An 18,732-nucleotide genomic window follows, 5' to 3' on the forward strand; every position below is an offset into this window, starting at 1 on the left:
CAACCAAACCCCAACCCCCACGCCCCAAAAAAAGAAAGAAAGAAAAAAAAGTTTCATCCATGGAACAACGCTAATGAGGTCTTGGAACATTCTCCTAGAAGACAGACATTATTCGCAGCTCAATTTTGAAATGTTTGATCCCTTCTTGTTTCTCGTCGTCGTCGTCTTTTTCATCTGACGGTTTCTGTTTCTCCTCCTTCCGTTTTTCTTGAATCCCTTCTCAGGGACTGACTTGGCATCATTAGTGTGAGAGCAACTTAAGGCATCTCGGAAAGGCTTTCGCTTCAAGCTAAAAATAATTAGGCTATTTTTTACACGCGTTCACAATTAAGGAAACGCACATACGAAGATAAACTCACGGGCAAGTAGCCTACATGTTCATTGATTAGTTGCCTGTCCGTCTATGGAAACAACCGTTCGAATTGCGATCAGTGTTACGTTAATAAAATTCGAACTAAGACAAATATATATTCACTTCCTTTTGCTTGTTTTCAGTCCTGGATTGGATGAATACATCCAGCTGTCCATCCCGTCGGTCTTCACATCAAAAAATTACAATCGATTCACACACACACACACACAAAAGAGCTTTTTCATTAAAAGTTAACTTGACAGATCAAGAGATAAACTGGCGAAGCCAAAGGAAATATATCCAAAATGTGAAGTGAAATTTGATAGGTGGAAAATCGAAACAGATGTTTAGTAATATAAATTTTATCAAGTTTAATATAATAATAACAATCAAATACGTATGTACATTTTGTTAATATTCCAAGAGTGTAACTAAACAGAAACTAATAAAGTATCGTATTATGGCCATGGGAAAAATAATTGTGCATGACTGTTCATAGAAAAGAGAGAGAGAGAGACGAGATGAGAGACCCCAGGTAAGAGAGAGAGAGAGAGAGAGAGAGAGAGAGAGAGAGTAGAACAGAAGCTGAAAAAGCGTCCCTGGAAAGGATAATCCAAGTAGAAATTGGGCACATGAGAGAAGAGAAAGCCAAACTGGAAGAGTATGGAAAGAAATTAACAACACAGAAAAATGAAACTGAAAAGAGAATAAAATAAGCATTCGAATCAATTCTCGATCATTACGAAGATAAGGTCACTGGAAAGGATAACCTAAGATGAAAATACGAAAAGACCAGACGAAAGGACTCTGGAAAATTTAGGAAACTTTAATATGACGTGAAAAGGAGGCTACTGGAACAGAAAAAAAACAAGTTGTCTTCACTGTAAGAAATGGAAGAAAAGCATGGAATTGAAGGATCGGTTCGTAGAAATTACGCAGTCATCTGGAGAGAAGGTAGGACTGAAGGCCTATCATTAAAGTTTTGTGAAGGAGAAAAATAAAATGGTAGGAAAGTGAAATCAAAAGATAGAGGCCTGGTGTGAGAGAGAGACTGAATGGCCAGAGAGAGAAAGATGAATATAATGAACTAGCAGAATGCTCCGGGGTGTTGGCTGATAATTGACTGTAAATGACGAAAAATGATTCGAGAAATACTAATGGACTCGTGGAAATCATGCAAGAAATGAAAAGAGTGACTTTGACGTTAAAATTTCCCTTCCAACTCTGTCACTCCAAATAAAAGTTTTTAAACCGGAAAATGGTCGCAAGAAGAAAGTAAGACATTTGCAAAGTGCAAATGGAGAAGACTTTGCCACCTTGGACTCCATAAATAAAAGAAAAAAAAAAAAAAAAAAAGCACGTGACTCGGACACTTCAAGTGCAATCAAGGAAATTACAAGAGAACTCGTGTCAAAGCGATTCACTATTAAAAACTCCGCCTTAGAGGAACTATTAGGGCTGTGATTGGCTAAAAGATTCTATGTCCTAGTCCCTACTGACGCAAGTAAGCAGAAGGGTCAGCATTAAAAAGCTGACAAAGGCAGTCAGAATAAAATAAATAATAAAGTGAAAAATATATCCAGAAAATTTTAATGTTGAGTGAGAGTAAATATGAAACTATAGGGACTACAAGAAAATTGACTCTTGATAAACAAGTGCCCTCTTAAGAGCGGGCAGGCAAGCTCACGGGCACACACACGCACGCGCGCGCACACACACACACACACACACACGGAATGAAGCACAACACTAACCCTTGCGGGGAAAATGAGGAGTATTGATCCACACTAATTTTCACCACTTCACTGAATTACCAACAGAGAACGCCACCACCTTATGACATAATAGAAAATATCGACAGAACGAGATGGAGAGCGAGAGAGAGAGAAAGCCCCTCTACGAAACTCACTGAAGCTAATTTTCCCTTGATCTATCTTTTCCTACACAGAAGCGAACGACACTCAAAGTATGTAATCGATTTAGCTACCACAAATCATGCCATTGCTGTTTTATCATATACTATATTATACACAAAAGAGACAATGAAGAAGAAATATGTTACTCATTATGTCGACGAAAAAGGCAAGGCAAAAGAGGTTAACATAATATCGGATTGCTAAAAAAAAAAAAAAAAAAAAAAAAAAAAAACAAAAAAAAAAAAAAAAAAAAGCAAAGCTTCAAACCATCAGTAGATATAACGTCAGGTCTGCCAGCAAGATATGACAAATATCCGTTGCATGCCAGATAAAGACTGATAAGATATCGCCTTACAAATCTGCTTGAAATTACTCGGATGAGAAGAAAGAACACACTCCGAAAATCAAAAATGCATGGATAAAAGCTTTCTGTTACCAATAGAAAGTACTGGTATATGGAAGTCAAGATGACCCTAACCACTACTTATGCTGTATAAAGTGGGAAAAAAGAAAGCCCATTATCATTTGAATTTGTATTATTTAGTAATTCAATAAAAAAAAAAGAACTACCACAAACACGTCTCGTTACAAGCTATTGGTAACTTCAGGACAAATGCTAACAACTAAACTTTAGGTAGTAGTAACATCAGCAGAACTTAATTCTGTAAATGAAACAAGAGTGCATACAAGCGAATACACACACACAAACACATATGTATATATATGTATATTATATATATATATATATATATATATATATATATATATATATATATATATATATATATATATATATATATATATATAAATCCCTTCACAGTCTTGATTTGCAATCTTTCCCGAAGATACAGGACATGAAACAAGAGAGAAGCAGAGGGACAGAAGGGATTCCAGGGAACAAACTCAAGATGACGATCTTCCAGCGCCGGGTAGACCGACATGACAATTAAATCCCAGACGAATTATCCAGCGTCGTGGAAGTGAACCTTGCTGACCAAGCATGATTCAGCGTACTTCCTGTCGTTTCGGGGATAACAAGGGATACTGATCGATCAATAGTGCCCTTCTCTCGTGGAGTGCGAGGTATATTGATTATTCAATAGTGTACTTTTCTGGGAGGAGCCGTGTCATTCTCTTTTCCTCTGTTGCTCGTCATATTTTCGAGCCATCACAGCCTCAATTCATTTGTTATGAAACTTTCATGATGCTCCTGATCTTCAGGATTGGAAACCTGCTGTTGTGACAAAAAGTTTTAATACTCTGGTGGTCTCATGATGAGGGCTATTAGAAGGACGACGACTTAAGTGTTTCTACCTTTCATACAGTTATAACGAACTGATCACTTCTATTGCTTTGTAGAAAACTAATTAAGATAAAGGGCAAGGGATCTCCGTCACCCCTCCCCGAAAACCGGAGAGAGAGAGAGAGAGAGAGAGAGAGAGAGAGAGAGAGAGAGAGAGAGAGAGAGAGAGAGAGGGGGGTTCTTTTGAATTTGCCAATTCCTCAAGTGTAAAAAGTCATAACATTGTCATATTTACTTCAATTAATCATCAGATGATCTGAGTCTTCTCGACTACACATTAATGCAGGTATATTTCGTGAATATCCTTTTAGCAATAAAAGACTAATTCAAGACTTTTCCTCGAAAAGTAAACAAATAAACAAAGTAAACAAAGAACAATGAAAAACTTCAAATTCAAACTCCCGTAAATATTGAGGCACCCAGAAGGCAGCGTGAGCGATGAGGGGGGGGGGGGGGGGTCGGTTCCGTGAATCATGGTCTTCGGAAAACTGGTTATTGTTGGTGGAAGAGAACTTCTCTGTATCGTCCTGAACCTTCCCCCCTGAATGCACACTCTACCTGCTTACAAAGGTACTAACAACCCACCTGCTTAACTAAAGCACAGCAACAATGACTCCACTCAGCACCTAAAACCTGCCTTTTAACACCCACCCTCACCCGACACCAAACCCAGCGCCCCCCCCCCTCTCGGGGACCCCCTTCCAACCGCACGCACGCACGCACTCACTCCCTCACTTACGTACCCCAACACAGCAAGCCGAGTGTTGCATTGAACCGCGGCTGCACCACAGTACCGCCGGTTAAAAAGGCGAGGTGCTTATTCATTGCCACTAGCAAGCACAGAATAGCTTCTCTTCCCCTCCTCTCTCTCTCTCTCTCTCTCTCTCTCTCTCTCTCTCTCTCTCATTCGAGAAAATATGTATATACAAGCGCCATAAAAATGACAGTGAAATACTGGACATCACTCGTATAAAATGTATAAATGTATGAGCTTGTGCATAGGCCATCGGATTAACACTAAAAATAAAAAACAAAGTATAAAGGAGAAAACCGCCAAAACAATCATGTTCTGCATTGCTCTCCCCGTCTAGTGCAAGGACACTCCACCCCATCCCCCCCCAACCACCCATGCGTCATCTCGTGAGATGACGAAGCAACGTCACTGATATGTTTTTTAAAAAATGCAGATGAAAACCAAAGCCAGACTGCAAATCCACTTAAGAATTCAAGACACAGCAATCAAATATTGAACGGGGGGAAAAAAAAGGACGAGCAGCGCGCAGGACGCACACAAAACGCCCCAGAAATCGATTTCATTCAATTATAATAACCAACACCGAACGGCATCTGCACCACGAAGGGTACAGACCTCTGGACTTTTTATGCCGCAGTCTAGTAGGTAATCTGTGTCTTTGTCCAGATTTCTATATATATCTATCTATCAGTGCGCTAATGATTATAATTTTCTAGAGCACAATAATTCATACTTATGTGGAGATAAAACTTCAAACTTCCTTTGGAAGGACTCGTCACTTTCTAGTGGATCCGAGGTCAGAGTTCAAATACGATTTCAGCATTTGTTCACAATTAGTGAACTAAACGAAATACTTCCGTTTTCCTATTCATAATCCACAAATGTAGCTGATGTTAAACATCGAGACTCAAAGTTCGAAAATTCAATACTATTCTGCAGTGGCCTTTTCTTGAACGATAAAAGATATAAAGATTTCATACGTGGAATGCAAGCTCCAATAATGTGGCACGCATACTTCACTGTGGCATGCATGTTCCACTTAAGAAGTCGATGTGCCACGAGAGGTCAGGGTCAAAGTCATTCTTAAGAAGTTAACTGTCAAAAAGGCATTTGCCACCGTCGGAGGCTTTGTTCTCGAACACATATGCTCATCCTCCGCCAACAAATTTAGATGAATACGATGAATATGTATACACGCCTGTTCATTTGTCTCCATACCTCTGCACTTAAGATCTCTCTTAAAAGTTGGTGTCTTTCACTAAAAAGCTTGAGAGAAGACCCTAAAATGGATCTGAATCCGGATGTGGATCAAAGATATATCTTTTTCTTTCTTTCTTTCTTTTTTTAACCTTGGAGTTCAGTTTCCTCTCCTTACAGCTGTGCTTACGAACACTTTTAGTTTTCTTCGGCTTCAACGCAACTTTAGCACTATTTACAAAGTAAACATTTCCCTGGAACGGTAACGACGACTGAGCAATAAATAATAATTATACTGGCTTATCTTAGCCCACACTTAAGCTCGAAGAATTTCATACCGAGCACCCAATTAAAAAAAAAATGGTCTTACTTTTCTTATGAGCAATCCCACTAAAAGAACATTTGTATATACCTCTGTAAAAGACAGACTAAAACCATCGGAATTCAATACTTTTAAGACAAGTTCTTTTCCTCCTCTTAATAATTCATCAATATTTGGGGGTTATCAATGCTATCATCATCGTCGCCACAGTAAAAATCTGATCAAGTTTTCTGGTAAGAAACCAAAATTGTTTATAAATCTATCTTTCTCCCTCACGCTGCCCTTACATGGAAACAATATTTCCTTCTCTCTTTCAGCACAGCCCTGCCAGGAAAAGAGGCATTCAAATAGTTCACTCCCACTGAAAACTACAGTGATCTCAACTTTCAGTAACGCCAAATTCACTCAATCCACAAGTTTTTTGTCTTTTGCATTTATTTGTTTGATTTTTTTTACAGTTTCCTCACCTGACTATGAAATACGTTTAAGGCTTCATTTTTTAAAAAGAGACTATTATCTCGAACGAAAAATAATGAAAATAAAAAGAAAATAAAAATTAAAATAAAATAAAAATGAAAATAAAATAAAAATAAAATAATAAAATTAAAAATGAAAAAATGAAAATGAAAACAGTTGTAATCACCCCTTTCTCTCGAATTCTTGCATCATTTTTCAGCCGAGTTCGAGTCATTAAGGATTAAAAAAATGAACACGAAATTGGTCAAATTACCACGGCTTAACTAATATAACATGTACAAACATGTCCCAGAGAGAGAGAGAGAGAGAGAGAATATTTATTCACTCAAATATGATGCAAAAATTGAGTAGGTGTTGATAAACAACCATAAACATCCCAATCTGAGGTAATGCTGAACTTGAATGAGGACTTCATTAAGAGGCCATCTAAATTCTACAGCGAACCGAGAGAGCGATTAGAACTTATCTCCACTTATCTCGAGGCAATCAGTGGACAAAAAATGTAAATGTTACCCCAAAGACAATCTTGATTATCCCTGAGACCCGGTTTTCCAAGATGTTTTAACATAAGCTTTAAAAAGTGCCTTTTAATTACTTATCATCAAAGAGTTTTGTAGGTAAATGTTGCAGCGTTACTATCGGGAGTTATGCAGAACAACTGCTTTTTAGCCTTGGGCTTACGAAGCAATATTAGTTACCAACACCAAAAAAAACTACTGTAGAAATTTCAACCGATTATTATTCTAGATTACCCGAAAGCTGCAACCCTAATGACACTACAATTTGATAAGCACCGTTCCTGGAGCGAATTTACATAGCATTTCACCGCAACCGCTCAACAGATATAACTTGATGAACTCTTGAATCAGTTTACTGAAACTCAATCTCAGAACTATACCACCTCATAAAGAGAACAATATATACACAAGATTCCTGGTGGAAGATATAAAATTGAAATCTCTTACACCGAAATTGAACTGAGCTTACTTCTTGTAATGACTTGGATGACTGTCTTGGGTTGCTGCATAATCCACACAACATTGTAAATAATATGACACTTAATCTGAGGGTGATTTATAATAAAAAATAATTATCTTAGTCGGTAATCAAAGGATGCCTAAAAGATCACAGCAACTATAGGACATCAAGCAGCAGGTTTTTTTTTTAAGTTGAAATAAGTTTGGAATGTTGAACGGTTATTTTGGGTGGTAGTTTTCCTTTCAATTCCCTTGAGGACAAAACCATACACAATTCGTTTAAACAACGACTATGACATCGATTAAGCATTCTGTCTACTTCGTCGATTCAAAGGTGCCAACTCCATTATCTATAAATATGTCATATACTTTTTCTTCATTCACAAAGCTTTACCGGACGACGACGACGATGATGATAATAATAATAATAATAATGATGATGATGATGATGATGATAACGTACGGCTAAGGACCGCCTGTCCAAAAAGGAAGAAACGTCTACAGAATGGCCCAATTCCTTTGTCAAAGAACAACACGGATATCATCCCCTTTGATGAGCTCTAGTTTGAGTCAACAATACAATCGTCATTTTAACAAAGCAATTCTTTATCCGTCTGACATGACGGAAGTTCTCTCAGTGAACACAAAATACCGCACGAACATTTATATATATCATAGTATAATATAGCTATATATTATATAAATATATATCATCTATATATAGATTTATATATATAAATATATCATATATATATATATTAATTATATATTATAGTGTAAGTGTGTATAAATGCAACTCCAAATTCCGAAAAATATCTACTAGCAAGTTTAAAGAAAAATTTCTCAGAGGAAAGTTTAGATCACGAATAATTAAATGGTCACAATAAAGTTCCGGAATTCCTAACCTTCCTTTCATGCTTGTTTGTGTTGTATGTGATGACTGAACTATTTGAAACGCTTCACTATCACCGAATCCTTTTAGGGTAATATGAAAAATACATGCACACTGTTCATATACGGTATAGGTATGTAGTTATAACCGTACACCATCTTCCATGTAAAGGACCAATGTTAGAATATATATGTTAGGTTTATGGTTACCAACGAGTTTGTTAGGATGAAGTTGCTAGCCGACATAAAACACAGACAGCCAGCCAAAGTGGTTATAAATAAAAAAAAAAAAAAAAAAGGGAAAATATGATGCCCGATCAATCATAAATTGATTGGCAAAAAATGCACACATCGAGCGAAAATGCTTTTCGAACTCGAATATAAGAGTAAAAAAAACGCTACCTCATAGGCCATCGATATATACCTACCAAAATACTACATGAAGGAATGTGCGAATATTAGCGCAAATAAATGCATGTTTTCGTGACATGTACGTCGATTAAGTACGCCATATCTATCTAATATCAGGGAATCATCTTCTGCCAATAGTGTACAATGTTGCATTATTCCCCAGGAAATGACAGCAATTATCTTCCGATTATGTTTCTTCGTGAGGAGAGCCAATTAAATTTACAGACCTCCCGATGCGAGCTCCCAGGAAACACTATCATGTCTTATCTGCAATGGCAAACAACACACTAAGCCATGCGACATCGAAACTCTGTGTGACACGAAAACATTAATCCACCTGAATAAACGACATAAAAAGAAAGACAGGAAATAATAAATAAGAAGATGGAAATATCACTGAAAATTAAAATAAAATGTACGAAAGGAAATTTAATGCGTCCAAAAATTAAGACAAAATAAAAAAAATGTAAAAGAATTAAGAAGGAAGTTACGAATCAACGAACCAAAAACTGGAATGAAAAATTAAAAAATTAAATTAGTTTAGAACAATGACATGAAGGAGAATAAACATTAAAAATGACATGAACTTATACCGCCGCCATCAATCGAAGGAAATTTAAAACAGCTGTCGAAGACTTGACAGAGAAGATACCCAGCTAGTGAAAATGGAAAACAAATATTAAAGAAGGAGACAGTAAACACGTGGTAAAAAGGCAAAATGTTGAGAAAAAAGTATTTAATATATTTAGAAAAATTAATGAAACGATGAAATCAAGGGTTACGGCTTAACAAAAAAAAATATTACTTTCCTTTCTATTTCTCCGTCTTTCAATTCCTCCTGCAACAAGAAATCAGCAAGTATAACAACTATCCCACTACCATTTGGTCCTGGTGGCCTCTTAATCTGCACTTTAGATCATACGTCATTATTAACTAACCTGGAATCTCTGCCGTCACTACTACGCACTGAACTTATCAGTACCTCTAATCACTGTAAAAGCCGGCTGACCTGAGAATTATTAGATAATTACAACAATTCATTGGCGGAAATGTAAACATTCACTAATGAAGAGACTACTTTCCTTTGATTCAAATGTTTGAATAACTTCATCCTGTCTCAGAACGTAGATCTTCCCCTCAAATCAAAATCCATCATCTTTTCTTTAGCAAACAATTTCCTTGATGAAAATGTCATAAAAGTAGTATCTCAAACTAGTACCTACTTCTAACAAAAGTCATAACTCAAATGATAGTTGTAACTGGCCACTCAATATGTACTGATAATTCCTGAATATGAGACGTCTCATAAACTGTCAACAGAAACCTTACCAGGAGTGCGTCACGACGACATATTGATTATTCCTATGACCAGACGCATTCGAAACCCGTTAATAATATAATCACAAACTACAACTTGGGACTACCACCGACTCTCCAATAATAACTAATGTACATAATAGCATTACATAATAGCATTACGAGTTCCATTTCACGAGACTGATTCGAAACATTTTTTACCAATGGTGATAAATGACGGTAATAAGTAATTAATGTCTGAAAAAATAAACGTATTGTTTACTGGGCGCGGTTTGGAAAGGCTATGGGAAAATCCTGATTTTACCGCTGCACATTTGGATATCTTGGTATCTTGTAACTAAACTAAAATGTCAATGATTTTGACATTTACCTAACTGTATGTGTTGTGAGCAAACGTGCATGTGTGTGTGAGTGTGTGAAATTTATTATATATATATATATATATATATATATATATATATATTATATATATTATATTCATAAACACATTTGTGTGTGTTGTAACCTACCGAGTGTATAATTATGTCTGTGTATGTATATGTTTATATATATATATATATATATATATATATATCTATATATATATATATATATATATATATAGATATTTATTATATATATATATATATATTATATCATAAACAAACACATTGTGTTGTGTTGTAACCTACCGAGTGTTTATAATTATGTCTTTGGTATGTTATAGTATGTTTTTATATATATATATATATATATATATATATATATATATATATGTGTGTGTGTGTGTGTGTGTGTGTGTGTGTGTGTGTGTGTGTGTATAAAACCGCGCATTCGAGTCAGCACTCCGTGAAATGGAACTCATAACGCTGTTTTTGTACAGGAGTCATTACTATAAGCAATTGGCATTCCGGTCATGCTTTTAGGAAGGGTTAGATAAATGGTGCAAATAGCTTCATCACGTATCGATTCACCTGTGCCCTAGAGTGTCGTAGTAAATTATGGCCTGTAATTATATAATATATATATAATAGATATTATTAATAATATATATATATATATATAATGTAATATCAGAGAGCCGCAGGAAAAATGAAAAACAGCAGTACCTAGCCGTTTCATTGTATTCTTGAACACCTCATCAGGTGTCAAGAATACACGAAAGCCTAGTCTGCGTTTTTCATTTTTCCTGCTGGCTCTTGATATAACATCTTCACGTTGTACCTTTGATGTATAATATATATATATTACTCGTCAACTCAGCAGTGCCTGAAAGATGTCGCACGTACAACGAAACAATTGTTATGCATCGCTGTTTCAAAAGCTCGTCATATCTACATACCAGTCTTACCAATTAATAAAAGGAAATTATTATGTACCACGGATCACAAGTGGTAATACGGTATTCGCCAGGCACAGGCCGTAATGGGCGAAAACGTTTAAGGACAGATTAATGGAATACCATCGGGCCGCCCGTGTACCCGCATTCAGATACTACTACTGCTGGGTGGGTTGGTCAAGAGTTTATCTGGGGCGCAGCTGTCGTGATCACTGACGCCCAATACAACACAGGAAATGACTTGGGGTATCATGAGAGTATGGGAGGGCTGAGGCAAGTGATGTTTTGCGGAATGCCATGGCTGCATCACAACCTTATCTCCTCTGGATGCCGAGAAATGTGCCTTTCTTTACCAGGAAGAGGCGGAACAAACATTTAATTTCTCAAAATCTGTTTCACCTCATTCCTCAAGAATTGAACTGAATAGAATTTAGGCCAAATGCCAGGCACTGGTACCTATGAGGTCGATCAGCGCTGAGACGGAAATTGACAGTAACAGGTTTGAAAGGTGACACTGGAGGAAAACATCGCAGTTGCACAATGGATCAATTGTTAAGAGAGGGTGGAAAGTAACGTGGAAGAAAGAGAATATGAAAGGAAATACAGTAAAGAGGAACGAAAAGGGTTGCTGCTAAGGGGCCGAAGGCACGCTGCAAAGAACCTTAATGCCTACAGTGCACCGCAAGAAGTGCAATAAGTGCAATCATTACTCATGAACTGAAACGCATGTAATACTACATATAGAGAAGATTCTTTATAAAATAATTGGTACTGTTGCTGCAATAACTAGCAACAAAGCGAGTTATTATTTGCATCAAATCATCTTACTGGAATGGACGAAAGGTCAGTGGCGGACGGTATTTTCATGGAAAAATCCACGACGGCTGTCTGTAACCTATTTCATGGAAATCAAGCATGGCCCGAGATAGCTATTTTTAGTTAAATACCGAGATGGCCGACTGGGGGATACAGATTTGCAAAATGGTTGCGAAAGAGAATTCTATAAATAAAACCACTTTTCATATCAAAATTATGTGAGGTCCGACAGACTGACGCCTTCACAGAACCTAAGAATGCTTTATTCATCTAACTGTATATCTGTACGTAGATAAATATAGACAGGCAGGAGGATAAATACAAACACAAACTGTTATACTCACTTCATTTGTTTAACGATTGTGCTCTTCCCAGACTCGCCCGCGCCTGTGAAGAAAATACGAATAATTAATTCTCAGGTTACAAAATGATAAAAAACAAAAACTGTAGATCTGAAACATTAATTTTTTATTGCGTGGTAAAAGTAAGGTACTTCTTTTAGACACATTCAGCTCATTACAAAAATCCAAGCAGGCATACACACAAATCAAAAATATATTAACATATATCAACAGCTTTAATAAAAAGATACATTCTCCTGATTTTGAAAATTACATATGCAACAAATATATAGAGAAGTAACAGAAACAAAGAGACCCATATAACAATAAAATATACTAAAAATATCCATTTCAAGAAGAGTGTTCGCTGCCACAAACTTCTTGAACATGGTTCAGTGAATAAAAAAGTTACAGAAATCTTTTCGAGGGCATAACAATTTAACAGATTACAAACATTCGTACATACTGTTGAGAAAATATAATATTCAGTAAGTTACAAAGCAACACGATTGACATAACTTTCAAGATCTCGAGAAAATAATCAAAACTATAGATACTTCACTAAACAAGGTTACGAGGGCATGATACTTAAAGATACAAGAACATCACACTAACAATGTTACACAAAAACAAAAACCAATTCAAAAGCACCGGTGGAGGGGGGGATCAAACGAATACATCCTATAAACAAACTTAAAAGGACATATTAATAAAGCAAAGCCTCAACAACATCAAGCAACCCAGTTGAAAGGACAGAGGACCAGCCTCCTTACAAAGCTTAAATACCAACACGTAATACTCAGACCGACCGATGATGATGATGACCATTAGCTCATGGTGCTTAAACAAACATCATTATGTCATCCCTCCCACCAAGCGTCATTAACGCCAGCTTAATTCCAATAGAACATTTTATCCTTTTTTTTCTCTCTCTATCTCTCCATTTCCCTTACAGGAACACCACAAATATGCAAATCGCCTTGACCAATACGCCAGGGTCGTTGTTCATTCAGTAGGCGGTCGGGGGTGGTGACGAGAATAAACGTAATACAATAACAGAAACGAGGAGTCATCATGAATACAAATCAGCCAAGAATAATTGCTATATGTGTGTATTACTCCCCCCACACAATCAACCCCCTCCCCTCTCTCTACATAGACACCTACACAATATATATATATATATATATATATATATATATATATATATATATATACACATAAAATAATAGTAGGAAATTAGACTATTCAACGCAAACTCTTTGCCGAAGACCAATAAACACCTTTACTAAACGTTATATAAATTACACTGCCACTCTTACAAAGAAGGCAAGTGATAGCTGCCTACCTAGTCGTTCTTTTATCACTTTTGCTCCACGACGAATAAATAAAATACCTGACGTTGTCATACTACAAAACTAATTATACTGTCAACGTTTAGTTAAAAGTTAAACCTTACAACAACACAACAGCAATGTCTTACCAGGAGAGAAATGGTTACCTTCCTCACTAAATTATTGATTCCCATCCAGTTCGGACCCAAGACAGTACAATACTCGATGGACAAATCGATAACAAAATGTACAATAACAAAATATACAAACTTTAAAAAAAAATTTGTATTTTCCCTAACTTACGAACCTACGCTTTCATATATGGAGCAACAAAACTTGATGAGTGGGTATTCTTTTTCTTTTTTCTGTTCCTGTTCTCAACCTTCCTGTTCTTGTTCTTCCATTCCTTGCGAGTGGACAAAATCTGCGGATTTTACAGGAGCCTTTGCCGCAGGTGCGTGACCGGCAAAATCGCTCTCCATTAGTTGAAAGCGTTACTAATTGGTAAAAATTACGCGCTGGCCCTAAACTTCAATAAAGCATTACCGACGCTTTCATCGAGAAGTGACTAGTATTTGAATCTAGTAATAAAGCGTTCTTAAAAGACTACTCCTTCAGTTCAAAAGAAATATCAGAGCTACGCAAAGACTAACAAAATTCACTGATCAATAAGTAATAAGGAGTAACAACTCCAATAATGAAGAGAAGTAATAAGAACAAACGCGTAAATAAGTTAACAGTAATACTATATATAATATATATATATATATATATATATATATATATATATATATTATATATATATAAGGATATGACTGAATACTACAATAAACCAAGCACATCTTTCTCGAGAAAATAATAATTTTAATAATTAATTTCTAGAACTTAAAAAAAAAAAAAATTCCGCAAGTATCCATTACTTGGAAAAAACATGTCGTTTCAAACCCCCGTATCAAAATACCAAAAGAAAAGCAACGAAATGAACATATACAAGAGGAGAGAGAACCTTTCACAGAATAGTATGATATCAAATAGTGAAAGGAGAGCGAAAGGGGCTGCACGAGAAACAGAAGACTTTGATAAACATCCACTGAACACCAGCGGCTGAGAGCGTTGGCGTGACAGCTTATGGACTGATGTACTCACAATATAGCTCCATTTATGGATCATCAGTGAGGATTGTGAGTGACATTCATCATTAGCCCTTCGCCGCATACTTGGAGTGCTTCATCACCAAATGTGATATTGGGTGATGACTCTGGTCTCTTACGAAATTGGCAGTGGAACTCTCTTAATAAACATCCAGTATATAAATGCATTCCAAACACATACATGCATACATACATTCTATATACATACTGCGTATACCAGCACCCACTGACTAAAACACAGAACATTCAGTACCTATGTGAACTGAAAAGGCTTATGCAACGTATTCTCAAGATGGTCGAAATGTCCAAATAGGTCATTCCTTTCCGCAATTCAAAAACAAAAGTTCAAGACCTATGGCAGATCGGTTTCAATTCAAACGGATTTATAAACCCGAAAATAAGCGAAATTAGCAACAAACGATTCTAAAAGGCCAGAATCTTGCAAAACAGCTTTACCGAAAACTGGATACTTAAATAAGGAAACCTCAAAAATCAATCAGGAAACCTCAAAAATCAATAAGGAAACCTCAAAAATTAAAGTGACAAATTTACAATAAATGTATATACAGACACAGGGAAACGTCGATTAAACGCCAATACAAAAGAATAAAGGCTAAAAAAGCTTCACTGAAAAGATTCCAATCAACTCAGACAATAAGAACAACAATCCACAGTAACAACATGATTACGGGAGCAAAGACCGGCACAGATAATGAGTAATAGGTAATCAATTCAGTATGACCCCCGACGAGATGTATATCCATGAAAATGTATACAGTAGTCAGTGAATGGGTGCGTTGTCATTCGACGTACACATCGTTGTTTTATTTTTGGGCAAATCAAAATGAGCAACGTGTAACGTAAGGAGTCATGCCCCATTCACACGTGAATGGGGCACCGAATAATTTGAGCTCGAAACACATGATGCCTTTAGGAAAACAGAGCTGGAAAAATGATCGAGCTAAAAATAAAAACCTTAGCGAATACGTGCAAGTGATTGAAATGAGAGAGAGAGAGAGAGAGAGAGAGAGAGAGAGAGAGAGAGAGAGAGAGAGAGATGAAGCATGTTGTTGTTATGTTCGGAGAGCCAATGAAAGGTGTTGAGAGGAAGAGGCACTTCGGAGGTAACCGACCCCCTTTCAGCCTAACCCTCGACACCACTCCAACGTTACAAATCGCCTGCCACCAACACTGCTGCACACTAACATCAAATCTACAGCGAAAGTTCTTCGACAATATTTAGAAAATAATCGCAAAATATTAGAAAATAATCTCAGTATCCCTGAGGGAAATGTTAAGTGCACCAACGACTAAGTTACTATTATGGTCTACTATTCCAATGTTCCTTAAAACTCGTGATTGGCTATTAACATTTCACATTGTTTATATTTATTGTAAAAAATGGTTTCAATATTTATTTATTTTAGTTTTGAGGTCTTGTGTGAAAATACTGTACGCTTAAACTTGTTAATATAAGTTTCAATATATCTCATCATCATCGGCTCCAGCGAAAAGGGCCTCTGAAATTCCACCAGTCATTACCTAGCATTTTTTTCCTCGTATATTCATTCACTGGCCTTGTCATTCACTTTTTTTTTTCTTTTTAATAAAGTCTTAACTCCTTTCAAATAGTATATCTTCTACCTCTTTCAAAAAACACTACACAATTACAACAGCAATCCGGTTTTTCAGCTCATATTTACTGACGGAGATAAACACACTACCTAGACAAATAATATATGTATATTCGTGTGCGTATATATATACATAAATACATATATATATCTATATATATATATATATATATATATAATATTCGTATAGAACATGATATAATAAAATTACCTCACAATTAATACCAAATAACAATATAGATATATATATATATATATATATATATATATATATATACATAAATACATATATATATCTATATATAATATTCGTATATAACATGATATAATAAACACTCACAATTACCAAATAACAAATTAACGTTAAACAAAAACGAAAGGCATTACATCTGGTCAATAGAGGAGAAAAACATCAGACAAAAATATACTTATTACGGGACGTCCATAAACATAATGCATGTTGATAGCAGATGCTTGAGCAATCACCCTCAAGCTACAGGGAGGAAAAATTACGAAGAGGGGGAGGGGGGGAACGAGCGATTCGGATACAAAAAAGGGGGATATTGTGTTTTTGCACAGCTACGAATGAAAAAAAAGTTATCAATGCCTCTAAGAACAGATATAACATGCCAATATGAGTCTTTGTAGCTGCACAAAGAGAGAGAGAGAGAGAGAGAGAGAGAGAGAGAGAGAGAGAGAGAGAGAGAGAGAGAGAGAGAGAGAGAGAGAGAGAGAGAGAGAATTTCCTCATGTTTAAATATACGGATAAACTAACGTATTTCAGAGAGAGAGAGAGAGAGAGAGAGAGATGGCACGCAAAGGGCACTTCATTAATCGCACCCTAACAACGAGGTAAAGAACACGAAAGACAAGGAACAAGGAGGAAGAGCGCAGAAGAAGAGGAGGGGGCTTCATGAGAAGAAAACAATTTGTCCATTGATACGGGAATACAGTACTTAGGAGAAAACACTCGAAAGCTGATAAAAGGTTACTGCAAGTCTTCTTCACCGCCATTGCATAAGAGTACCTTGTTAAAGACAGAGGCCCATCCTTGGTCAAACATTTCGTTAAAATACAAAACTTTCAAGGCAATCCCTCTATCAGGCAGACAAATAGGTACCTGAACGATGTCAGGCCAAAACGGAAAAAGAAAACTTAAGCCTTACAAATGGAACTATAAAACGAAAACGAAACAATAATACTACCCTTTTTTAAATGCAAGTCAGAAACGTAAATACCGTCGATTTTAATATAGATACACATATATACGTGAGAAGAGAGAGAGAGAGAGAGAGAGAGAGAGAGAGAGAGAGAGAGAGAGAGAGAATATTTTCTATATTAAACTCATTACCAGAAATAAAAACTATATCTCAAGAGGTGCAGATATTATGTCCACTGGCGGCCTCCACAGACGAAATGATAAGAACGCCTGAGAGAGCTCTATCAGAACGGGGCGCAGAGAGCGCTTGAACACGACGAAAAAGTTTCATAATGAGATAACATTTCGGATGTACCCTTTTCCCTTTCCCCGCTCAAGAGCATCTTTTAAAACTTATCGTCCTCACCTCGAAATGCACAAGACGCCATTTTCATCTCATTCCCTATTCACCTTGTTTCTGAACTGAGCTTTTATTGTCAAGATTCTCGTCCAGATACTTAGTCATTCCTTCATGCTTGTTGTTTACACAGCCTCTGCAAGCTATGCCGAATATGGCTTGGGCAAAAGGTATGTATAGTGCTCCTTTGTAAAAGCAAACAGGACCGATTTCATTTACTGTTTATATATTCCGAAAATTAATAATAACGAAAAAGTCTATATATGAATCTTGTTTTCGCGATCGTTAGCCAAACCAGTTAGTGAGTGGCCTCAGCGTGCGCGATATGAATGCATGCAAATAAACCTGAATACAAGCAACCACAAATAACATGCTCCCGATGAAAGTAGTCAACAAAGTCGCGTGTGTATCACAAATACTTCTATCTCACATCAAAATCGAACATGAGAGGCAAGGGCGCGCTACCAACTGCCTAACATAATGTCCAACTGACCGGCGTAGGTCAGCTGCTCTTGTTTTTCATCTGAGTACAGCTTGAGTTCGATCCCGATTTGGGACAGAAATTTAGAAACGTTTAGCTATTCCCTCAATCTCTTTGTAACGGGTCATTCGCTTCTCTATCCCCCTTTTTTCACTCTTTCCATCCTACTCTTCACACCTATCTG

The 18,732-nt window shown here is 36.5% G+C and overlaps 1 protein-coding gene across 8 annotated transcripts in view; it reads right to left on the minus strand.

Annotated features, from left to right (window-relative positions):
• LOC135206905 (guanine nucleotide-binding protein G(o) subunit alpha) overlaps positions 1–18,732 on the minus strand; it is a 676,543-nt gene that overhangs the window by 154,600 nt on the left and 503,211 nt on the right. For all 8 annotated transcript variants that reach the window (XM_064238391.1, XM_064238395.1, XM_064238394.1 and 5 more), the window contains one exon: positions 12,396–12,438. In XM_064238391.1, coding sequence (XP_064094461.1) covers positions 12,396–12,438 — 43 coding nt within the window. The remainder of the gene's footprint in view (positions 1–12,395; positions 12,439–18,732) is intronic.

The sequence above is a fragment of the Macrobrachium nipponense genome, chromosome 31 (assembly GCF_015104395.2).
Source record: "Macrobrachium nipponense isolate FS-2020 chromosome 31, ASM1510439v2, whole genome shotgun sequence".
Lineage (NCBI taxonomy): Eukaryota > Metazoa > Arthropoda > Malacostraca > Decapoda > Palaemonidae > Macrobrachium > Macrobrachium nipponense.